This window comes from Eumetopias jubatus, unplaced genomic scaffold, assembly GCF_037043125.1.
Source record: "Eumetopias jubatus isolate StellerSeaLion01/CBP00866 unplaced genomic scaffold, mEumJub1_p1.0 scaffold_1, whole genome shotgun sequence".
NCBI classification, from domain to species: domain Eukaryota; kingdom Metazoa; phylum Chordata; class Mammalia; order Carnivora; family Otariidae; genus Eumetopias; species Eumetopias jubatus.
The window spans coordinates 123,883,009-123,909,806 of NW_028274807.1; the positions used below are offsets into that span (position 1 = coordinate 123,883,009).

The 26,798-nt window shown below is 39.3% G+C and overlaps 1 protein-coding gene across 1 annotated transcript in view; it reads right to left on the reverse strand.

Moving 5' to 3' along the window:
• The window catches only part of PCCB (propionyl-CoA carboxylase subunit beta), a 99,994-nt gene that overhangs the window by 29,392 nt on the left and 43,804 nt on the right, over window positions 1–26,798 (reverse strand). Inside the window, exon 9 of the mRNA XM_028099214.1 lies at window positions 25,864–25,945. Within this exon, the coding sequence (XP_027955015.1) occupies window positions 25,864–25,945 (82 nt within the window). The remainder of the gene's footprint in view (window positions 1–25,863; window positions 25,946–26,798) is intronic.

The window sequence follows — 26,798 nt, forward strand, 5'->3', positions numbered from 1 at the left end:
ACCCTGAACACAAGTCTCCCATAAACACACAAATCTACACCCCTTCTACAGCAATTCCTCTTGAAGAACTGAGGGCTAACTGAACACCTTCTGCACAAGAAAAAGATAGATTACAGAGATAAGGCAAGACAGAGACGGGAATAAAGGGAACCTCCACCCCCCAAATGATGTGAACTGCAGTGGGGAGGGAAATGTGGAGGGATCCTGAGCAGATCTGTCTGCCCTGGGGCACAGAAAAAAAGCTAATAGTCTAAAAGGGCAACTAGAATATGAAGAAACCAGCCCCAGAACCCTGCCAAATGGCATAGGAGCTCCTGGAACTCTCCAGATCAAAAAGGGCTGGCAAGTGCCACAACTGAAGTTCCCTTCCACTCTGATAGCACAAATCAGACCAAGGTCTGGGCACCATAGCTGGCCTACTGGCTCAGTGAGCCCTGGATGTCCTGGCAGAAAAACAGCCACAGTTTAAAAGGAAAACTGGAATATAAAAGATCCAGCTCTAGAACTCTAGCAAAAAGTGGGGGAACTGCTGGAACTCTCTCTGGGACAGAGGGGTAGGCGAGCACCACAGTTTATATTTCCCCTCCACCTTGACAGCATGGGCAAAAGCAGGATCCACGAGTCCTAGTGGCAGCATGATTTGTCCCATCAAGACAGCCCCAGCACAGCACACACCAAAACACCCCAGGTCAGCAATCACTACAGCTCCAGCCATCTCGCCAAGGTGACAAAGGTATAAAGTACTGCAGAACACTCCCAAGCCCTCAACATGTTGGCTGCAGATTACTTGCTTGGGCACCTCCAATGCTGAGTACTCCAGGAACTCCAGCCAATACCTCACCTCATCTGCAGGTGCCCTACCAGGATGCATTCCTGCACTGAACACCCCAGGATATCCCAGCTCATACCCACTTCAACTTCAGCTGTCCTGCCAGGGAACCCTCTGGGTAGAGAACACCAGGACCACCCTGGCCCACATCCACTTCAGCTCCAGCCATCCCACCAGGGCAGCCCCAGCACAGTGACCCGGGACCCCCAGCCAATGCCAGCCACATCTCCAGAAAGTCAGCCAAAGGAACAGGTACACACAGTCTATACATGGAATGACCATATACAAGACTATTCCTTCAAGTGTAGAAGGGGCTGTTACACAGAATTCACAGAAACAAACACAAAAAGTCAAGCATAATGAGGAGAGAGAGGAATGTCCCAAATGAAAAAACACCACCAAACCTCAGAAAAAGAGGTAAATGAAATGCAGATAACCAGTCAACCTGATAAAGAATTCAAAATAATGGTTATAAAGATGCTCACCAGACTGGAGAGAAGAGTAGTTGAACTTGAGAACTTCAACAAAGAGAAGATTTTAAAAAGAATCAAGCAGAGTTGAAGAATATAAAAACTGAAATGAAAACACACTAGAGGGAATCAATAGCAGATCAGAGGATGCAGAAGAATGGATCAGTGAAGTGGAAGACAGGGTACTGGAAAGCACTCAAGATGAACACCAAAAAGTATTTTTTTAAATGAGGGCAGTTAAAGGGATCTCTTGGAAAACATCAAGCGAATATTCAGATTATAGGGATCCCAGAAGGAGAAGAAAGGGAGGGGCAGAAAACTTATTTGAAGAAATAATAGCTGAAAACTTCCCTAATCTGAGGAAGGAAACAGACATCCAGATTCAGGAAGCACAGAGAGTTTCAAACAAGATAATCCCAAGGAGGTGTGCATGACAACACATAATAATTAAAATGCCAAAGATTAAAAATAAAGAGAGAATCTTAAAAGCAGCAAGAGAGAAGCAACTAGTAACATAAAAGGCAAACTCCATAAGGTTATCAGTGGGTTTTTCAGTAGAAACTTTGCAGGCCTGAAGGGAGTGTCATGATATATTCAAAGTGCTAAAAGGAAAAACCCTACAACTAAGAATACTGTACCAGGCAAGATTATCACCCAGAATTGAAGGAGAGAGAAAGAGTTTCCCAAACAAAAGCAGCCTGACAAGAAATGTTAAAGGGACTTCAAGTGGAAAAGAGAAGGCCAAAATTAGAAGAAATTTACAAAAGTAAAAAATTTCATGAGTAAAAGCAAACACACAGTAAAAGAAGTAGGGCAATCATTTATAATGAAGGTTAAAAGACAAAAGTAGTAACGTCAATTATTATCTAAAAAGTTAGTTCAGGGAATTCATAAAATAAAAATATATAAAACATCATATACATAAAACATGGAGGGAGACAGTAAAAATGAAGCTCTTTTAGAATGTCTTCATACAGACTACTATATACTTAGGATGTTATAATATGAACCTCATGGTAACCACAAACCAAAAAGCCTGTGATACACAAAAAAAATAAAGAGAAAGAAAGCCAACCATAACACTAAAGAAAGTCATTAATCACAATAAAAAGAGAGAGAGAGGGCGCCTGGGTTGCTCAGTTGGTTAAGCAACTGCCTTCGGCTCAGGTCATGATCCTGGAGTCCCAGGATCGAGTCCCACATCGGGCTTCCTGCTCAGCAGGGAATCTGCTTCTCCCTCTGACCCTCTTCCCTCTCGTGCTTTCTATCTCTCATTCTCTCTCTCTCTCTCAAATAAATAAATAAAATCTTTAAAAAAATAAAAATAAATAAATAAAAAGAGAGAGAGAGAGAAGTAAGGAACAGAGAACTATAAAAACAACCAGAAAACAATGGACAACAGGCAACAAGTACATACCTACCAATAATTTCTTTAAATGTAATGGTTTAAATGAGCCAATCAAAAGACACAGGGTGATGGAAAGGATTTAAAAAAAACAAAACAAACAAAAAAAACACAAGGCCCATCTATATTCCATCTACAAGAAACTCATTTCATACCTAAAGACACAGACACACTGAAAATGAAAGGATGGATGAAGATCATTCCATGGAACTGTTAGGGGAAAAAAAAAAAGGGCAGGGTAGCAATACTTAGATAAAATAGACTTTAAAACAAAGACTAACAAGGGACAAAAAAGGCCATTACATAATGGTAAGAGGACCAATCCAACAAGAAAATATAACATTTTAAATATCTATGCACCCAAGAGCAGAGCACCTAAATACATACAGCAAATATTAATGGACATCAAGAAATTGACAATTACAGTAATACTTTAATACTTCACTTATACCACTGGATAGATCATCCAGACAGAAAATCAATGAGCAAACAGTAGCCGTAAAAAACACACATGAACAGACATATATAGAACATTCCACCCAAAAACAGAATACACGTTCTTTTCAAGAGCACAGGGAACATTCTCAAGGAGAATGAACAAGACTGAAATATCATTCATCTTTTCCAACTACCACAGTATGAAACTAGCAATCAATTACCAGGAAAAGAAAATAAAAAACCCACAAACACATGGAGGCTAAACAACATGCTACTAAACAACCAATGGGTCAATAACAACAACAACAACAAAAGAAACCCACACACAGAGAGAAAATAAAAAATACATTAAGAAAGCTGGAAATACAATGGTCCAAAAATCTTTGGGATACACACAGCAAAAGCAATTCTAACAGGGAAATTTATAGGGATACAGTCCTAGCTCAGAAACAAGAAAAATGTCAAATAAACATTCTAACCTTACACATAAAGGAGTTAAAAAAAAAAAAAAGAGGAACAAAGCACAACATTCATAGAAGGAAAAAAAATGACAAAGATCAGACAGAAATAAATGGAGACTTAAAAAAAAAAATAGAAAAGATCAATAAGGGACTCCTGGGTGGCTCAGTTGGTTAAGCATCTGCCTTTGGCTCAGGTCAAGATCCTAGGGCCCTGGGATCAAGTCCCACATTGGGCTCCTTGCTCAGCAGGGAGCCTGCTTCTCCTCTGGCTGCTGCTTCCCCTGCTCAGCATGCACGCACATGCTCACTCTCTCTATGACAAATAAATAAATAAAATACTTAAATAAAAAAAATAAAAGATCAATGAAACCAAGAGCTGGTTCTTTGAATAAACAAAATAGGTAAACCATAGGCAGAGTCATCAAGGAAAAAGAAAAAGAGGACCCAAAGAAACAAAATCAGAAATAAGTAACAACCCACACCACAGAAATACAAAGGATTTTAAGAGACTACTAGGAAAAATTATGTGCCAACAAACTGGACAACCTAGGAAAAACATGGGTAAATCCATAAAAACATACGATCTTTCAAAACTGAATCAGGAAGAAATTAAAAATCTGAACAGACCAATTAGTAACAAAACAATTGGTAATCAATTAACTCCCAATAAACAGAAGTCCAGGACCAAATGGATTGACAAGAGAATTCTACCAAACATTTAAGGAATTAATACATACTCTCCACAAAGTACTCAAAAAACAAAAAACAAAAAAAAAAAAAAGAGGAAAGCTTCTAAATACCTTCTACACAGCCAGCATTATCCTCGTATCAAAACCAAAGACTTCACCAAAAAAAGAAAACTACAGGCCAATATCCCTGATCAACATAGATGCAAAAATCCTCAACAAAATATTAGGAAACTTCGTTCAACAGTACATTAACAGGATCTTCACCACAATCAAGTGAGATTTGTTCTGGGCACACAAGAATGGTTCAATATGCACAAAATCAATTAATGTGATACACCATATTAACAAAATGAAAGATAAAAATCATATGACCATCTCAACAGATGCAGAACAGACATTTGACAAAATTCAACATCTGTTCATGATACAAACGCTCAAGAAAATTAGTTTAGAGGGAACATACCTCAACATAATAAAAGCTATATATGAAAAAGCTACAGCTAACATCATACTCAATGGTGAAGAACTGAGAGCTTTTCCTCTAAGATCAGGAACAAGTCAAAGATCTCTCTCACTTTTATTCGATATAATACCGAAAGTACTAGCTACAGCAATCAGAAAAGAAATAAAAGGCATCAAAATTGGTAAGGAAGAAGTGAAACAGTCATGATTTGTGGATGAAAGGATACTACAGAGAATTTCCTAAAGACTCCATCCAAAAACTATTAGAATAAATGAATTCAGTAAAGTTGCAGAATGCAAAATTAATATTCAAAAATCTCTTCTATTTCTATATACTAATAACAAAGCAGGTGAGAAATTAAGAAAATACCATTTATAACTGCAACAAAAAGAATAAAATGCACAGGAATAAACTTAGCAGGGGGTGAAAGACAAGGACCCCTGAAAACTAAAACACTGATAAAATTAAAGAAGACACAAACAATGGAAAGATATTCCATGCTCATGGATTGGAAGCATAAATATTGGTAAAATGCCCATATTACCCAAAGCAACTTAAAATTTCACGGCAATCCTTATCAAAATACCAATAGTAGTTTTCACAATACTAGGACAAATTATCCTAAAATTCATATGGAATGGCAAAAGACCCACAGCCAAAACAATCTTGAGAAAGAAGAACAAAGCTGGGGGTAGCACAAAAACAGATTTCAAACTATACTACAAACCTATAATAATCTAACAATATGATACTGGCACAAAAATAATGGAAGAGAAATAATAATAGAGAAATAAATAATAAAATAACAAAAATAATAGCCCAGAAATAAACTCTCACTTACATGGTCAATTAATCTATGATAAATGGGGAAAAGACAGTTTCTTCAATAAATGGTACTGGGAAAACTGAACAGCTACATCCAAAAGAATGAGACTGGACCACTTTTTACATCATAGACAAAAATAAATGTAAATAAAGACCTAAACGTGAGACCTGAAACTATATAGCTACTAGAAGACGACAGAGCCAGTAATTTCTTTGACATCAGGCTTAGCATTATTTGTCTAGATGTGTCTCCTCAGGCAAGAGAAACAAAGCAAAAATAAACTATTGGGACTACCAAAATAAAAAAGCTTTTGAACAGCAAACGATCAACAAAACTAAAAGGCAATGGGAGAAGACATTTGCAGGGGCGCCTGGGTGGCTCAGTCGTTGGGAGTCTGCCTTTGGCTCAGGTCATGATCCCGGGGTTCTGGGATCGAGCCCCGCATCAGGCTCCCTGCTCCACGGGAGGCCCACTCCCATCTGCTTGTGTTCCCTCTCTCGCTGTGTCTCTATCAAATAAATAAAATCTTTAAAAAAAAAAAAACATTTGCAAATTATATATCCAACAAGGGGTTAATATCTAAAATATGAAAGAACTTACACAACTTAACACCAAGAAACCAAACAATCCAATTAAAAAAGGGCAGAGACCTGAATAGACATATTATGAAGGAACATACAGATAGTCAATGGACACATGAAAAGATGCTCAACATCACTAATCAGGGAAATGCTAATCAAAGCCAAGAAGAGATATCAATTCACATTTCTCAGAATGGACAGTATCAAAAAGACAAGAAATAATCAGCGTTGGCAAGAATCTAAGGAAAAAGAAGCCCTTGTGCATTGTTGATAAAGATGTAAATTGGTGCAGCCACTGTAGAAAACAGTATAGAGGAGGAGGGAGGAAGATGGAGGTGGAGTAGGGGACCTTAGTTTTGTCTGGTTCCAGGAATTCAGCTAGATATCAAATCATGCTAAACATCTGTGAACTCAACTGGAGATCTAAGAAAAGAATTGCTGCAATTCTACAAATACAAAAGCAACCATTCTGTAAGGTAGGAGATGCAGAGAAGTGAATCTGAAGTGATATGTCAGAAGATAAACTGAGGGGCGAGGGAGCCTCCATAAGCCGGCTACCAGAAAGTGATATAGCAGCAAAGTGCAAAATCAGAACATTTAGAACTCCTTAGGTAATGGACGACCCTGCCTGAAAGGCAAAGGGGGGCAGAATCATAGGTGGGACAGCCTGGTCTCAGGATTCCTGGGGTCACAGGAAGACCCGGGATGCCTGAGTCCAGCAGTTCCCAGGTATCTGAACAGCAAATTTGGCTGCAGTCAGGGAGGCCAGGAGAGGGCTATCAGCTCTGAGATGCCATCAACTGTGAACCACAGCTCAGTTGATAGACCACCCTCCAAGCAGGGGCCCAGCAAGAGGCAGAACCTCGGCAAGACCCTCCACTCCCTCCCCCAGGAGGAGCAGCATGAGAGCATACCACGGGAGTCTGCTAAGTTTGGAGACTCGAAATGGATCCCATACCAGTGATAAAAATGCTCAGTCACAGGCAGACAGGAGAGATTGACTGCTTTTCCCTGAAGGTGCACTGAAGAGTGGGGGGTGGGAGCTTTCGGCTCCAGGCTGGAGATTGAGAGGCTGCCATTTTCATTCTCATCCTCTAAAGCGGCTCAGAAAACCTTCAGGGAACAAAAGCGGCATAGAGCAATTTGGAGCTATTGACTTAACCTGGCCCCCTGGCAAGGGCGCTGGGACTCCCCTAGGGCAAAGACACCTGAGAATCAGCGCAACAGGCCCCCTACCCTAGATGATCAGCAAGAGCATCTCGCTAAGACCAAGTTTACTGATCACACAAAACTGCAAAACTCCAGCACTAGGGGAAAACAGTATATAGAATTCATGGTTTTTTCTCATGATTCTTTAGTCTTTTTTCCTTTTCAACCAATTTCTTATTTTATCAACTTTATAAAGTCTTTTTTAATTGTCATTTTTACAGTTAGAATCTATTTCATTGTATTTAATTTTATTTTTGTATATACATAACTTTTTATTTCCTTACAATTCTGGGGTCTAGTTTTCTAACAAACAGACTAAAATACACCAAGGATCTTGTGTATTGCTGTTATGTTCAACTGCTGATAATATTCGGCCTCTCTCTTTTTTTTTTTTTTTTTAATTTTCTTTTCAGTTTCGGGGATCTTGATTTGTTTAGTGTGTATTTCTCTGGGGTCATTGTTGCTTTTTTAGTATTTTGTTCTCTTGTTCATCTATTCTTCTCTGGAGAAAATGACAAGAAGGAAAAACTCAACTCAAAAAAGAAAACAAGAGGCAGCACTGACTGCCAGGGACCTAATCAGTATGGATATAAGTAAGATGTCAGAACTAGAGTTCAAAATAACGATTATAAAGATACTAACCTGGGCTTGAAAAAAGCATAGGAGACACCAGAGAATCCCTTTCTGGAGAAAGAAAACTACTAAAATCTAATCAAATTGAAATCAACAAGGCTATTAATGAGATGCAATAAAAAATGGAGGCTCTAAATGCTAAGAAAAATGAGGCAGAAGAGAGAATTAGTGATATAGAAGACAAAATGGTGGAGAATAAGGAAGCTGAAAAAAGGGACATAAACAACTACAGGACCAAGAGACGAGAATTCAAGAGATAAGTGATACCATGAAGTGAAACAATATTAGAATAATTGGGATCCCAGAAGAAGAGGAAATAGAAGGGGGGCAGAAGGTATACTGGAGCAAATTATACCTGAGAACTTCCCTAATCTGGGGAAGGACACAGGCATTCAAGTCCAGGAGGCGCAGAGAACCCCCCTCAAAATTAAGAAAAATAGGTCAACACCTCGACATATAATAGTGATCTCAGAGACAAAGAGAAAATCCTGAAAGCAGCTCGGGACAAGAAGTCCTTAACCTACAAGGGTGGAAACATTACACAGGCAGCACACCTGTCCACAGAGATCTGGCAGACCAGAAAGAACTGTCATGATATATTCAGGGTGCTAAATGAGAAAAATATGCAGGCAAGAATACTTTATCCTGCAAGACTGTCATTCAAAATAGAAGGAGAGATAAAGAGCTTCCAGAACAAACAGAAACTAAAAGAATCTGTAATCACTAAACCAGCCCTGCAACAAATATTACAGGGATCTTTAAGCGAACAGAGAGACCAAAAGTAGCATAGACCACAAAGGCAAAGAGACAATAAACAATACAATGATACTAAATTCATATCCTTCAATAGTTACTCTGAAGGAAAATGGGCTAAGTGCCCCAATCAAAAGACGCAGGGTATCAGACTGGATAAAAAAGCAAGACCCATCGATATGTTGTCTGTGAGAGACTCATTTTAGACCCAAAGACACATCCAGATTGAACGTGAGGGGGTGGGAAACCATTTATCATGCTAATGGACATCAAAAGAAAACTGGGGTGCATCCTTATAACAGACAAATTAGATTTTAAACCAAAGACTGTAATAAGAGATGAGGAAGGGCACTAGATCATAATTAAAGGGTCTATCCAACAAGCAGATCTAACAATTGTAAATATTTATGCCCCTAACTTTGGAGTAGCCACTTACATAAACCAATTAATGACAAAATTAAAGAAACACATCGATAATAATACATTAATAGTAGAAGACGTTAACACCCCACTCACTGCAATGGACAGATCATCTAAGCAGAAGATCAACAAGGAAACAAGGGATTTGAATGACACACTGGACCAGGTGGACTTCACATATATATTCAGAGCATTCCATCCCAAAGCAACAGGATACACATTCTTCTCAAGGGCACATGGAACATTCTCCTGAAGACATCACATACTTTGTCAAAAATCAGGTCTCAACGGGTATCAAAAGACTGGGATCATTCCCTGAATATTTTCAGACCACAATGCTTTGAAACTGGAACTGATTCACAAGAGGAAATTTGGAAACAACTCAAATACATGGAGGCTAAAGAGCATCCTTCTAATGAATGAATAAGTCAACCAGGAAATTAAAAAAAAATTAAACTGTTCAAAATCTTTGGGATGCAGCAAAGGCGTCCTAAGAGGAGTGTATAGCACTACAAACCTTTCTCAAGAATCAAGAAAGGTCTCAAATACACAACCTAACCCCACACCTAAAGGAGCTGGAGAAAGAACAGCAAATAAAGCCTAAACCCAGCAGGAGAAGAGAAATAATAAAGATCAGAGCAGAAATCAACGAAATAGAAACGAAAAGAACAGTAGAACAGATCAACGAAACTAGGAGCTAGTTCTGAAAGAATTAATAAAATTAATAAAGCCCTGGCCAGACTTACCAAAAAGAAAAGAGAAATGACCCAAATTAATAAAATCATGAATGAAAGAGGAAAGACCACAACCAACACCAAAAAAATACAAAAAATTATAAGAACATATTATGGACAACTATATGCCAACAAATTAGACAACCTGGAAGAAATGGATGCATTGCTAGAAACATATAAACTACCAAAACTGACACAGGAAGAAATAGAAAATCTGAACAGACCCATAACCAGCAAGGAAATTGTAGCAGTAATCAAAAATCTCCCAACAAACAAGAGCCCAGGGCCAGATGGCTTCCCAGGGGAATTCTACCAAACATTTAAAGAATACCTATTACTCTGAGGCTGTTTTAAAAAATAGAAATGGAAAAAAAAAAATTGAAATGGAAGGAAAATTTCCAAACTCATTTTACAAGGACAGCACTACCTTGATCCCAAAACCAGGCAAAGACCCCATCAAAAAGGAGAATTACAGACCAATATCCCTAATGAACATGGATGCAAAAATTCTCATTAAGATAATAGCCAATAGGTTCCAACAGTACATTAAAGGGTTTATTTACCAGGACCAAGTGGGATTTATTCCTGGGCTGCAAGGGTGGTACAACACCCACAAAATCAATGTGATACAGTACATTAATAAAAGAAAAGACAAGAACTATATGATCCTCTCAAAGGATGAAGAAGAAGCATTTGACAAAGTACAGCATCCTTTCTTAAAACTCTTCAGTGTAGGGATAGAACATACCTCAATATCATAAAAGACATACAAAAAGCCCACAGTGAATATCATTCTCAATGGGGAATTGATGTCAGGAACGTGTAAGGTCAGGAACACAGCAGGGATGAATACTATCACCACTGCTGTTCAACATAGTACTAGAAGTCCTAGCCTCAGCAATCAGACAACAAAAAAGAGATAAAAAACATCCAAATCAGCAAAGAAGTCAAATTCTCACTCATCGCAGATGACATGATACTCTGTGGAAAACCCAAAAGACTCCACCCCAAAATTGCTAGAACATATACAGGAATTCAGCAAAATGGTAGGATGTAAAATAAATGCACAGAAATCAGTTGCATTTTTATACATTAACGATGAAACACAAGAAAGAAACTAAGGAGTTGATCCCATTTACAACTGCACCCAAAACCATGAAATACCTAGGAATAAACCTAACCAAAGAGGCAAATTTTCTGTACTCTGAAAACTATAGAACACTCACGAAAGAAATTGAGGAAGACACAAAGAAATGGAAAACGTTCCATGCTCATGGATTGGAAGAACAAATATTGTTAAAATGTCTATGCTACCTAGAGCAATCTACACATTTAATGCAATCCCTATCAAAATACCATCCACTTTTTTCAAAGAAATGGAACAAATAATCCTAAAATTTGTATGGAACCAGAAAACACCCTGAATAGCCAAAGGAATGTTGAAAAAGAAAATCAAAGCTGGTGGCATCACAATTTGGACTTCAAGCTCTATTACGAGGCTGTCATCATCAAGACGGTATGGTACTGGCACAAAAACAGACACACAGATCAGTGGGACAGAATAGAGAGCCCAGAAATGGACCCTCAACTCTATGGTCAACTCATCTTCGACAAAGCAGGAAAGAATGTCCAGTGGAAAAAAGACAGGCTCTTCAACAAATGGTGTTGGGAAAAATTGGACAGCCACATGCAGAAGAATGAAACTGGACCATTTCCTTACACCACACACAAAAATAGACTCCAAATGGATGAAAGACCTAAACGTGAGACAGGAGTCCATCAAAATCCTAGAGGAGAACACAGGCAGCAACCTCTTTGACCTCAGCCGCAGCAACTTGCTAGACACAGCTCCAAAAGCGAGGGAAACAAAGGCAAAAACGAATTATTGGGACTTCATCAAGATAAAAAGCTCTGCAGAGCAAAAGAAACAGTCAACAAAACCAAACGACAACCGACAGAATGGGAGAAGATATTTGCAAATGACATGTCAGATAAAGGGCTAGTATCCAAAACCTATAAAGAACGTATCAAACTCAACACCTGAAAAACAAAAAATCCAATCAGGAAATGAGCAAAAAGTATGAACAGAATTTCTCCAAAGGAGACATCCAAAGAGCCAACAGACACATGAAAAAAATGCTCAACATCACTCAGCCTCAGGGAAATACAAATCAAAACCACAATGAGATACCACCTCACACCAGTCAGAATGGCTAAAATTAACAAGTCAGGAAACGACAGATGTTGGCAAGGATGCGGAGAAAGGGAAACCCTCTTACACTGTTGGTAGGAATGCAAGGTGGTACAGCCAGTCTGGAAAAGAGAATGGAGGTTCCTCAAAAAGTTGAAAATAGAGCTACCCTATGACTCAGCAATTGCACTAGTAGGTATTTACTCCAAAGATACAAATGTAGGGATCCGAACGGGTACGTGTACCCAAATGTTTATAGAAGCAATGTCCACAATAGCCAAACTATGGAAAGAGCCAAGATGTCCATCAACAGATGAATGGATAAAGATTATATGGTGTGCGCGCGTGCGCGCACACGCGCACACACGCACACACACACACACACACACACACACACACACACACACACTGGAATATTACTCAGCCATCAAAAAAATGAAATTTTGCCATTTGCAATGACATGAATGGAACTAGAGGATATTATGCTAAGCAAAATAAGTCAATCGAGAAAGACAATTATATGATTTCACTCATTTATGGAATTTAAGGAACAAAACAGGAGCATAGGGGAAGGGAGGGAAAAATAAAACAAGATGAAATCAGAGAGGGAGACAGACCATAAGAGATTCTGAATCATAGGAAACAAACTGAGGGCTGCTGGAGGGGAAGTCGGGGGATGGGGTAACTGGGTGATGGACATTAAGGAGGGCACGTGATATAATGAGTACTGGGTGTTGTAGAAGACTGATGAATCACTGAACTCTGCCTCTGAAACTAATAATACACTATATGTTAATTGAATTTAAATTAAAAAAGAAAAAGAAAACAGTATAGAGATTCCTCAAAAAATTAAAAATAGAAATGTCATATGATTCAGCAACTCCACCACTGGATATTTACCCAAGGTAAACAAAAACACTAATTCAAAAAGATACATCCAATCCTATGTTTATTGCAGCATTGTTTATAATAGCCAAGATATGGAAGCAACCCAAGTGTCCACTGATAGGAAGAATGGATAAAGATGTTTACAACAACACGGATGGAACTAGAGGGTATTATGCTAAGCGAAATAAGTCAATCAGAGAAAGACAATTATCCTATGATCTCACTGTATGTGGAATTTAAGAAACAAAACAGAGGATCATAGGGAAAGAGAGCAAAAGAAAAAAAAAAAAGACAAAACCAGAGAGAGAGAGACAGACCATAAGAGACTCTTAATCACAGTAAACAAACTGAGGGCTGCTGGAGGAGAGAGGGGCGAGGGGATGGGGTAACTGGGGAATAGACATTAAGGAGGGCACGTGATGTAATGAGCAGTGGGTATTATATAAGACTGATGGATCACAGACTTGTACCTCTGAAACCAATAATACATTTTATGTTAATTCACTGAATTAAAATAAAAACGATAAATGAAAAAAACAAATTTAACCCCCCCAAAAAAGAATGGATAAAGATGTGGTATATTATATAAAATGGTATATTATTCAGCCATACAAAAGAATGAGATCTTGCTATTTGTGATAATATGGATGGACCTAGGAGGTAAGTGAATTAAGTCAGACAGAGAAAGTCAAATACCGTAGGATTTCACTTATACATGGAGTCTAAAAATTAAAAAAAGGCAGAAATAGAACTACAAATACAGAGAACTGGTAGTTACCAGAGGGGAGGCATGTACAAAATGGGCCACATAGGTGAAAAGGAGTGGGAGGTACAGGCTTCCAGTTACAGAATGAATGAGCCACGAGGATGAAAGGTACAGCACAGGGAATATAGTCAAAAGTACTGGAATAGCGTTCTATAGTGACAGATGGTAGCTACACATGTGGTGAGCACAGCATAATGTACAGAGTTGTCCAATCACTGTTACACACCTGAAACAAATGTAACATTGTGTGTCAACTATACCTGAAAAAAATGAAAAAATACCTAAACCAAGAAATGTCAGAGGAGAAAACCACTCTAATAGATTTCACTCATCTTGTGAGATTACTGTGCATAACCCTATGCAGATAAAATTGAAAACCTGGAAAAAATAAAGAAAAAATTACCAACTCTGACCCCAAGATAAAGTTTAAAGAGCCAATAACATTAAAGAAGAGAGGAAGCTATAAAAAGCCACTCCTCCCTGACAAAAAAAGCACTAGGTCCTGACAATTCAATTTCACAGGAGAATTTCTACCAAATCTCTAAGATCAAATAATTCTAACACCATTCAAATTATTTCAGAGCATAGAAAAAGAAAACCTGCAAACTTTCTTTATGACAACTGACTTGTGACCCATCACCCCAAATTCACAGGTTGAAGCCTAACCCCCAATGTGAATACATTTGATAATAGTGCCCTTAAGGAGCTATTTAAAGTTATTTAAATGAGGTCATAAGGGTGGTGCCCTAATCTGTTTCTCTTCTTATGATGCCACCAGTTCTATCAGACACTAGAGAGTTCTTTCCTTGTACACAGAGAAGAAAGGCCACATCAGGACACAGCAAGAAAACAGCCATCTGCACACCAGGAAGAAAAGCTTCACCAGAAAGGAAGGCTGCTGACACCCTGGTCTTGGATTTCTTGCCTCCAGAAATGTAAGAAAATGAGTATTTGTTATTAATGCAATCCAGTCTCTGGTACTTTCTTATGGCAGCCCCAACGGACTAATACATGAAACAAGCACACCATGGACACCAAAAACTGAGTTTAAAATATCTAAAAAAAAAAAAAAGTTAACATCACATGATATTGATGCAAATATCCAAAACAAAATAGAACAGAGTTTACTTCAAGAATGTAAGTACAGTTTAATATTAGTAAATCTATTAAAATAGATTTATAAACAGATCCAGGGACAAAATCATTTCCATAAATGCTGAAAGGGCATTTAAAGATATTCAAAACGCAACCGTGATTTAAGAAAAAGCAAGTAAACAAAAACAAAAATTAAAATAGGAACCAGATGAAGCTTTTTTAACATGAAAAAAAGATAAAATTAGAAAACACTAGTTGCAGGCTCTCTGAAGTTAGGAACAAGACAAATACGCCCACTATCATAACCATTCCTCATCACTGCCTTTGATAAAATATGGAGCTATAGACAATACAGTTGGACAAGAGAAAGAAAGGGCATAAAATAACTGCAAAGGAACTATTTTCATGTAATTATTATTTGGAGAAGACAGCAGAGTCAAAGGACCCTAGGCTCACCTCGTCCCATGGATACAACAAGTAACACATCAGTGTATGTAACCCAGAAAACAATCTGAAGACTGGCAGAACAAACTCCACAACTAAAGGTAGGAAGGACAAAGACACAGTTGGGAGAGAAAGAGACCATGGCCATCTACGGTGGGGAAGACACCAGTGGCTGGGGAAGGGAGAAAAACAGACTTTCACACTGAGGAACTCACAGGGAGGATGAATTCCCATAGTATTTGGCTTTGAAATTGAAAGGGGCTGAATTTTTTTGAGTTCTTACAACCAGCAGAACTTAGAGCCTGGAATTTTAAAAATTGGAGGGCTGAGTTCTATGACAGCCCAGAGGGCCTTAGGAACCAGAGTACCCTTAACAAGACAGCATGATAAATAGCTGATGGATATACAGCTTGGAAGCAGCAGTTTGAAAAATACTGAGAACAGACAAGAGGGAGAGTGATTTACTCATCTCAGAGCATGGCCCAGAGAAGTAGGGATTAAGGGGAGACCCCTCCAGGGACAAAGGAGCTATCATGCACCATTTCCCTCCCCCAACCCCTAGCATAAACACAAGGCCACCTGCAGGGACCAGCACAGTGTGGACGCTAACTTGCTTATACCAAGCCCTGTCCCCACCATGCTTCAGTGGACTCGCCCATCCTAGTCAAACTTGCTTCAATCCCCCAGAAGACTGGCACAAACCCCACCAACTCATCTCCCCCACCCAGCATATTTTCCAGGACCTCAGTTCTGGCAACAAAGGCAAGTCTCAATTTGCAAGCAGACTAGCACACACCTGGTTAAAATACACCCCACCCACTGGGGATGAAACACCACCCACAACAGGCAAAGACAGCCTCTGCAGACAAGTGGACTGAAAGAAAAAGATGTCAGGGCTCAACAGAAGAGCACACGCAGCACACATAGAAGACTCCCTGAAGCACCAGGCCCTGGGGACAGGGGACACTACACTGCAGGGCACTACAGGACCTCTTCTTCATAAGGCCATTACCTTCAAGACCATTAAGAGCAGACTCCAAACACACAGAAACAGATACAGAGACAAAATGAGGAGACAGAGGAGTATGTCCCAAATGAAAGAACAGGACAAAACCATAGCAAGAGACCTAAGTGAAACAGATATAACAAATATGCCTGATAGAAAATTCAAAGATTGTAAAGATACTCACTGGACTTAAGAGTGGAGGACATCAGTGAGACCCTTAACAAAGAGATAAAAAAGACCCGATCAGAGATGATGAACACAATACATGAAAATAAAAATAAAGGGCGCCTGGGTGGCTCAGTCGTTAAGCATCTGCCTTCGGCTCAGGTCATGATCCCAGGGTCCTGGGATCAAGCCCCACACTGGGCTCCCTGCTTGGCGGGAAGCCTGCTTCTCCCTCTCCCACTCCCACTGCTTCTGTTCCCTCTCTCGCTGTGTCTCTATCAAATGAATAAATAAAATCTTAAAAAAAAGAAAAAGAAAGATGATGGAATAAATAGGCTAGATGAAGTAGAGAAATGAACTAATGACCTGGAAGACAGAGTAATGAAAAGTAACCAAGCTGAGCTAATGAGAGGGAAAAAATTATGTAAACTGAGAACAGTCTTTGAGAACTCAGTGATTCCATCAAAGCATAATAACATTCACATTACAGAGACCCAGAAGAAAAGACAAAAGGGGCAGAAAATTTATTTGAAGAAATAACAGCTAAAAACTTCCCTAATCTGGGGAAGGAAACAGATATCCAGATCCAGGAGGTACAGAGAACCACCACCCCGCAAATCAACAGAAGGCAGTCTACACCAAGACACACAATAATTAAAATGGCAAAAATGGCAGTGACAAGAAAAAATTTTAAAAGCACCAAGAGAAAAGAAGACAGTTATATACAAAGGGAAACCCCATAAGGCTATCAGTGGATTTTTAAGGAGAAACTCTGCAGGCAAGAAGAAAGTGGCATGATATATTCAAAGTGCTGAATGGGAAAAATCTGCAGCCAAGAATACTCTATCCAGCAAGGCTATTACTCAGAACAGGAGGAGAGATAAAGAGTTTCTCAGATAAACAAAAACTAAAGGAGTTCATGACCACTAAACAAGTACTGCAAGAAATATTAAAGGGGACTCTCTGAGTGGAAAAGAGACCATAAGTGAGAGTATGAAAAGTAAAAAAGACAAAAGCAATAAAAATGAGTAGTTCTGTAAAAATCCGTCAAGGGATTCACCAAATAAAAGGATGTAAAATTTGACACCATATACCTAAAACATGGGAGGCAGAGGAGTAAACAATGGGTTCAAACTTAAGTGACCATCAACTTAATATATAGACTGCTATATGAAGATGCTATATACAAACCTAATGGTAACCATAAATCAGAAACCAATCATACACAAAGAATGAAGAGAAAGGAATCCAAGTATATCATTAAAGAAAGCCAGCAAACAGTGACAGAAGAGAGCAAGAAAGGAACAGAGAAGAACGACAAAAACAACCACAAAACAAGTAACAAAATGACAATAAATATATACCTATCAATAATTACTTTGTAAATGGACTAAATATTTTCATCAAAGATCAGGGGTGATGGAATAGGTAAAAAAGCAAGACCTATCTATGTGCTGCCTACTAGAGACTCATTTCAGACCTAAAGAGACCTGCAGATTCAAAGTAAGGGGATGGAGAAACATTTATCATGCAAATGGGTGTCAAAAGCAAGCTGGGGTAGCAATATCTATAAGCAGACAAAACAGACTTTAAAAAAAGGATTGTAACAAGAGACAAAGAAGGACTCTATAATAATAAAGAAGACAATCCAACAGAAGGATATAACAATTGTAAATATTTACACACACAACATGGGAGCACCCAGATACATAAAACAGTTACTAACATAAAGGAAATAATCAACAGTACTACAATAATAGTAGGAGACTTTGACACCCCACTTACATCAATGGACACATCATCCAAACAGAAAATCAACAAGGAAACAGTGGCTTAGAATGAAACACTGGACCAGATGGATTAAACAGATATATTCAGAACATTCCATCCTAAAACAGAATACACATTCTTTTCAAGTGCACATGGAACATTCTCCAGAACAGATCTCATATTAGGCCACAAAAGAAGTCACAAATTCAAAGACTGAAGTCATACCATGCATCTTTTACCACAACGTTATTAAACTAGAAATCAACCACAAGAAAAAACCTGGAAAGAACACAAATACATGAAGGTTAAATAATATGCTACTAAACAATAAATGGGTCAACCAAGAAATCAAAGAAGAAATAAAAAATTACATGAAAATGAAAACACAACAGTCCAAAATCTTTGGGATGCAGCAAAAGCAGTTCTAAGAGGGAAGTTGATAGCAATACCTCAAGAAGCAAGAAAAATCTCAAATCAACAACCTAATGTTACACATGAAGGAGCTAGAAAAAGAAAAAACAAAACCCCAAACCAACACAAGGAAGGAAACAATAAAGATTGGAAATAAAGGATATAGAAACTAAAACAACAGAACGGATCAATGAAACCGGGAGCCAGTTCTTTTAAAAGATCAACGCTAGCCAAATTCATTTAAAAAAAGGAGAGGGTGCCTGGGTGGCTCAGTTGGTTGAGTGTCCAAGTCTTGATTTTAGCTCAGGTCATCATCTCAGTGTGGGGGATTGGCCCCATGTCAGGCTCCACACTCAGTGTGGAGTCTGCTTGTCTCTCTTCCTCTACTCCTCCCCCAACTCATGCATGCTTGTGTCCACTCTCTCTCAAATAAATGAAATCAATAAAAACAAAAAAAGAAGAGGGACGCCTGGGTGACTCAGTCAGTTAAGAGTCTGACTCTTGATTTCAGCTCAGGTCATGATCTCAGGGTTGTGAGATTGAGCCCCACGTCAGGCTCCACGCTCAGTGAGTCTGAGATTGAGCTCCATGTCAGGGAGTCAGCTTGAAATTCTCTCCCTCCCTCCTTCCCTCTCTCAAATAAATAAGTCTTTAAAAACAACAACAACAAAAAGAGAGAGAGGTCTCAAACACATTAACAAATGAAAGAGAAATAACACCCAACACCAGAGAGATACAAACAATTGTAACATAGTATTATGAAAAATTATATGCCAACAAACTGGACAACCTAGAAGAAATGGATAAATTCCTAGAAACCTATAACCTACCAAAAGTGATGCAGAAAGAAATATAAATTTGAACAGACTGATAATCAACAAAGAAATTGACTCAGTAATCCCAAAAAACAAAAGTCCAGGACCAGAGAGCTTCACAGGTGAATTCTACCAAACATTTAAAGAAGAGTTAATACCTGTTCTCAAACTACTCCAAAAAACAGAGGAAGGAAAACCTAAATTAATTCTATGAGACCAGTATCACCCTGATACCAAAACCAGATAAAGACACCACCAAAAAAGAGAACCACAGGCCAATATCCCTGATGAACATAGATGCAAAAAAATCCTCGACAAAATATTAGCAATCCAAATCCAACAATACATTAAAAAAGAATCTAACACCACGATCAAGTGGGATTTATTCTCAAGATGCCAAGGTGGTTTAATATTAGTAAAACAATCAGTGTGATACATCACATCAAGAAGAGAAAGGATAAAAACCATATGATCATTTCAATAGATGCAGAAAAAACATGTGACAAAGTACAACATCCATTCATGATAAAAGCCCTCAAGCAAGTGGGTTCAGGGGCGCCTGGGTGGCTCAGTCGGTTAAGCATCCAACTCTTGATTTCAGCTCAGATCATGATCTCAGGATCGTGAGATCAAGTCCCATGTCTGCGTGGAGCCTGCTTAAGATTCTCTCTCTCCCTCTCCCTCTGCCCCTCCCCACTCGCACACATGCTCTCTCTAAAAGAAAAACAAAAACAAGAAAATAACAAAGTAGGTTCAGAGGGAACATACCTCAACATAATAAAGGCCCTATATGAAAAACCCACAGTGAACATCATACTCAATGGGGAAATATTGAGAGCTTTTCCCCTAAGGTCAGGAACAAACAGGGATGTCCATCCTCACCACTTTTATTCAACATAGTACTGGAAGTGCTAGCCATAGCAATCAAACAACAAAAAGAAATAAAAGGCACCCAAATAGGTAAGGAAGAAGTAAATTCTCACTATTTGCAGATGGCAAGATACTATACACAGAAACCCCTAAGGGCTCCACCAAAAACCTACTAGAATTGATAAACAATTTCAGTAAAGTTCCAGGATTCAAAATCAGTGTACAGAAATCTGATGCATTTCTATATACTAATAATGAAGCAGCAGAAAATGAATTAATAAGAGAACAATCCCACTTACCACTACACCAAAACCAATAAAATACCTAGGAATAAACTTAACCAAAGAGGTAAAAGACCTATACTCTGAAAACTATAAACCACTGATGAAAGACATTGAAGAAAACACAAAGAAATGGAAAGACCTTCCATGCTCATGGATTGGAAGAAGAAATATTGTTAAAATGTCTATTAAGGAGGGCACGCAATGTAATGAGCACTAGGTATTATATAAGACTGATGAATCACTGAACTCTAACTCTGAAACTAATAATACACTGTATGTTAATTAATTGAATTTAAATTTTAAAAAAATTATGTCTATATTACCCAAATCAATCTACAGATTTAATGCAATCCCTATCAAAATACCAATAGCATTTTCACAGAGCTAGAATAAACAATCCTAAAATTTGTATGGAACCAAAGAAGACCCCAAATATCCAAAGCAATCTCAAAAAACAAACTGGAGATACCACAATTCCATACCAAGTTATATTACAAAGTTGTCATAATGCCACTGATAGTATGGTACTGGCATAAAAATAAAACACATAGATCAATGGAGCAGAATAGAAAACCCAGAAATAAACCCACAATATGGTCAGTTAATCTTTGATATAGGAGGAATGAATATGCAATGGGAAAAAGTCTCTTCAACAAATGGCATTGGGAAAAGTGGACAGCTACATGCAAAGCAATGACTACTTTCTTGGGGCACCTAGGTGGCTCAGTCGGTTAAGCATCCGACTCTTGATTTCAGCTCAGGTCTTGATTTCAGGGTCGTGATTTCAAGCCCCGCACTGGGCTCCCTGCTGGGTGTGGAGCCTATGTTAAAAAAAAAAAAAAAAAAAAAAAAAAAAAGACTTTCTTTCACCATACACAAAAATAAACTTAAATGGATAAAAGACCTAAATGTAAGAATGGAAACCATAAAAATTCCTAGAAAAGCACAGGCAATAATGTCTCTGACATTGGCCATAGCAACATTTTTCTAGATAGGTCTCCTGAGCAAAGGAAACAAAAGCAAAAATAAACTATTGGGACTTCATAAAAATAAAAGGCTTCTGCATAGCAAGGGAAACCACCAACAAAACTAAAGGCAACCTACAGAATGGGAGAAGATATTTGCTAATGACCAATCTGATAAAGGGTAAGTACCCAAATGATATAAAGAACTTAGACAACTCAATACCCCCAAAACAAATAATCCAATCAAAAATGGGCAGAAGACATGAACAGACATTTCACCAAGAAGATATCCAGATGGAAAACAGACACATGAAGATGCCCAACATCAGTCATTATCGGGAAATACAAATCAAAACTACAATGAAATATCCTCTCACACCTGTCAGAATGGCTAAAATCAACAACACTAGGTACAGATGTAGTGAAAAGAAGGGGCACATGCACCCCAATGTTCATAGCAGCAATGTCCACAATAGCCAAACTGTGGAAGGAGCCAAGATGCCCTTCAACAGATGAATGGATAAAGATGTGGTCCGTGTATACAATGGAATATTACTCAGCCATCAGAAAGGATGAATACCCACCATTTGCATCAACATGGATGGAACTGGAGGGGATTATGTTAAGTGAAATAAGTCAAGCAGATAAAGACAATTATCATATGGTTTCACTCATATGTGGAACATAAGCAATAGCACGGAGGACCATAAGGGAAGGGAGGGAAATCTGTAGGGGGAGGAATCAGGGAGGTAGATGAACCATGAGAGACTATGGATCCTGGGAAATGAACTGGGGGTCTCAGGTGGGGGGGGGCAAGGGTAACAGGGTGATGGGTATTAAGGAGGGCACATGTTGTGATGAGCACTGGGTGTTATACATAACTAATGAATCACTGAACACTACATCAAAAACTAATGATGTACTATACAGTGGCTAACTGAACATAATTAAAAACAACAACAGAAGAAACAAGTGTTGGTGAGGATGTGGAGAAAAAGGAATCCTCCTGCACTACTGATAGGAATGCAAACTGGTACAGCCACTGTGGAAAATGGTATAGAGGTTCCTCAAAAAGTTAAAAATAGAACTACCCTACAATCCAGTAATCACACTACTGGGTATTTACTCCCAAAATACAAAAACACTAATTCAAAGGGATACAGGCACCCCTATGTTTACAGCAGCACTATTTACAAGCCAAGATATGGAAGCAGTCTAAGTGTCTGTTGATTGATGAATGGAATCTTGTCATTTGCAACAACATGGATGGCTAGAGAGTATAACGGTAAGAAAAATAAGTCAGAGAAAGACAAATACCATATAATTTCACTCACATGTGGAATTTAAGGAACAAAACAAATGAGCAAAAGGAAAATGAGAGAGAGAGAGAGAAGTGCCAAGAGAAGGACTGTTAACTATAGAGAAGAAACTGATGGTTTACTAGAGGAGAGGTGGGTGGGGAATGAGTGAAATAGGTGGTGGGGATTAAGGAGTGCACTTGTGACGAGTACCGGTGACATACGGAACTACTGAATGACTATACTGTATACCTGAAACTAATATAACACCATATGTTAACTTTATTGGAATTAAAATTAAAAACTTAATTTAAAAAGCTATATTCAGGGGCACCTGGGTGGCTCAGTCGATTAAGCATCTGCCTTAGACTCAGGTCATGGTCCCAGGGTCCTGAGATCAAGCCCCGCATCAGGCTCCTTGCTCACCGGGGAGTCTGCTGCTTCCTCTCCCTCTCTGTCAAATAAATCTTAAAATAAAAAAATAAAATACTATATTCATGTAGATAGTATACTACTGCACTTCAAAACCTCCAAAAAATTAACAGTAAAAAACTTTTACAAATAATGAGAACTTAATAGGCAATAGGATAGAAAACTGATAGCAGAATCAGTAACTTAAATACACCTAAAAAAATCTTTAGAAGATAGAAAACACTCCCTTTACGATAAAAAGATACTTAGGAATAAACTTAAAAAATATGAACAACCTATACAAGGAAATCTTTAAAAGAATCCTCAAGGGGGAAAAAAGTACACTTTAACAAGTAAAAATGCAACCTATGTTTTTAGATTGTTCCAGATACAGAAGGATGTCAATTATCCCAAATTAGTGCATGATTTTAACAGGACCTCAATAAAAACAACAGGATTCCCTATTTCCACCACCACCGCCCACAAAACAAGACGAACAGATTCTAGAATTCATATGGAAAAGCAAACAAGCAAGACTAGGCAAGGAAACTCTGAAAAAATAGTCATCAAGGGAAACAAACTGAGGGTTACAGAAGGGAGGGGGTTGGGAGTAACCGGGTGATGGGTATTAAGGAGGGCACGTGTTGTGATGAGCACGAGGTGTTATACACAACTAATGAATCACTGAACACTACAACAAAAACTTATGATGTACTATATGCTGGCTAACTGAACATTATAAGGGAAAAAAAAAAAAAGAACTATTCCTACCAGATGTAAAAGCATCCTGTAAACTCTCAATAATGAAGGCACCATGGTAGTGGCTGAGTGTTGAAGAGAACGTGAAGCAACTGGAACCCTTAGATGCTGCTGGTGGGGGTGCCAACTGGCATAATCCCTTGGAAACCCCTCTGGCAATATCTACTAAAGTAAACACATGCACACCCTATGACGTGGTACTTTCACTCCAAGGTATGGATCCAAGAGAAATGTGTAATTTACTTACCAAATTACACAACATATTCTTAACAGTCCCAAACTAGAAACTACCCAAATGCCCACCAACAGTAGATCAACTGTGGTCTGTTCACATAAGAGACTAAAGAGACCAATGAGAACAACATGGACAAATCTCACAAACACAATGCTGAGTCAAAGAAGCAAGACACAGAACACCATAGGATTCCATTTAGACAATGGATTAAAAAAAAAAAAACTAATTTACACTGTCAAAAGTCAGGATGGTGGTTTCCCTCAGAGGCTTGCGTGGAAAGAGTGACTGGTGTGAGATCACCAGGGAGGCAGGCTTCTGTTTCTCTATGTGATGCATTGCATTTGATCCGTTCAATACACTTTTTTTTGTTACTCAAGCAAAGTGTTTTTTCATAACAGTTACCTCTGTAACTATATTTAATACCTTAGTCCCCTGGACTTATCAACTAGAGAAGTCATTAGCAGGTCTGTCATTCAAGAGAGAGAAAACCAGAGGCCAGATTCCAGTGAGGAGGAAAGAAGAGACAAGAGGGCTTTAAATGAAAAGGGAGAGAAGAATTCGGACAGCAATTAAACTGGGTTAAGAGGGGTTTGGGTTAAGAGGGGTTTTGTTTTTCTTAAAAAGCAGACCAAAAAAAAAATCTATGCATGTTTATATATAGTTGTTGCTAGAGGGAGGAGTTAAAGGGAGAAGAAATTAAGAGATTTACACAAACTGGTCAAGAAAGCAAGACACCAGATGGGGAAGGATGGTCAGAAGCCGAGGTAGAAGCATCTCCCTCTTTGAGTCTGAGGAGACATGGAAGGATGGTGAGATGGAGAAATGGTCACCTACAGGGAGTAAGGAACTTTATACTATCAATTTTCTCCATGAAGGAAATGCCCAAGTGATCTGACCAGAGTGGGGAGCAGAAATGGAAGGGGTTATATCCAGCCTTAGGAAGTAAAGAAAATAAGAACAGGTGCTGAGGGGAGGTCAGACAGGCACACTGAGGGCCCAGCCCAGCTTGAGTAGAGCTCTAGGGCTTTCCTCCAGTAACCACAGGCCCCCACACAGCTGGGGCTCCAAAGAGCAAAAAAAGAATTAGGGGAGCTGATGACAGAGACCCTACCCTATTTTTACCTTCTTTGGACCAAAAACCTTTTTTTGGACCTAAAACTACCCATGCTACATGTACTTTTGCTCTCCATCTCTCTAGAGAAACAAATGCCCACTGAGCGTAAGGTTCCAAACAAAGGTGGTACCTAACAAAAAGTCTCCCTGGCCTCAACTCCAGACTCTGGGGACATGGACCCTTCTCTATGCACCTCTCCGTGCTCTCTAAAGACCCCTGAAATTTACTGGTCCAATTGGCTCCTCCTCCCTCCAGCCTTCAAGGACAGGAGAGCCGTATGCTGGCTACCGCCACTAGCTCTTCCTAGAACGCTACTGAGTGGCCCCGGTCCTGCACCCACCACACGCTCTGCCCGTGTTGCCCAATGTTAAAGCCTGTGGGTTTGGACCTTCCTCCCTACGCCAAAGCACAAGGACCATGGACACGGCTGAGCCAACACAGAAGACTGGCAGATGTGGCACTTACAGAGTGTATGATGTCCACCATGTTGTAGGCTTTGGTCGATTCCAAGGGGACAATTGTGTCAAGCTCTGGAACCATACGGTCGCTTTGGATAGAAAAAGAAGGAAATACAATCAACAAAGGAAGAGCCAGTGGCTGGGGGATGGGAGAGATATCATGGGGGTGGGCAGGAGTGAGAGGATTCTGTCCCTGCTGGGCTTGCAAAGTATACTGAAAGTTGCATTCCTCTCTTACCACCATGTCAAACTGAACCTGAGTTTGATAGTAACCCAAAAGATCTTTGTTTTGACTTACAGGGGGAAAAATGGGCTTATTCTCCTGAATGTGGTTCCATCATTTATCCTCTCTGAATACCTCCTATAGTGTGGGGCACTACAGGACATTGCAGTGAAGATGACACTGTTCTAGCAAGTACTGCTCTCACTTCCTGAGATATTAAAAATAAAAAAACAAGGACTTGGAAATGCAAAGTCAGAGTTCTGCTATTGAACACTGTGGGTTCACATTCCGTATTGGAAAATAAACCTGCCAGGGCTCCTTTAAAAAAAAAGAAGAAAGAAAGAAAAAAGAAAAGAAAAACTGCAGGCCCTCTGGTAGGGAGAATCACTGAGGACTAACCAGTCACCTAGGCTCATGGCTCTCTGCTTCCTCATGCATCTACGTGGCTGAGCAGGGGGCCCGCCAGGGCCCACTCCCACACCACAGGAGGACTCGGCAGCAACCTGCCCCTCTCCCACATGCTCTCATCCCCTCCTGGCCCATGTGGGCAGGCAGGGGTTGTTCTGGCCTTGAGGTGTACACCTGGGCTGAAGTTTGGCCTTGGTAAAGCCACATGCCCCATCAAGCCCAACTTTCCAGAGAACTCTCCCCTAGGGTATCGGAGCAGAGCCCCACTGGATTAAGACCTCCCTTACTTTTTATGTGCTACTTATACATAC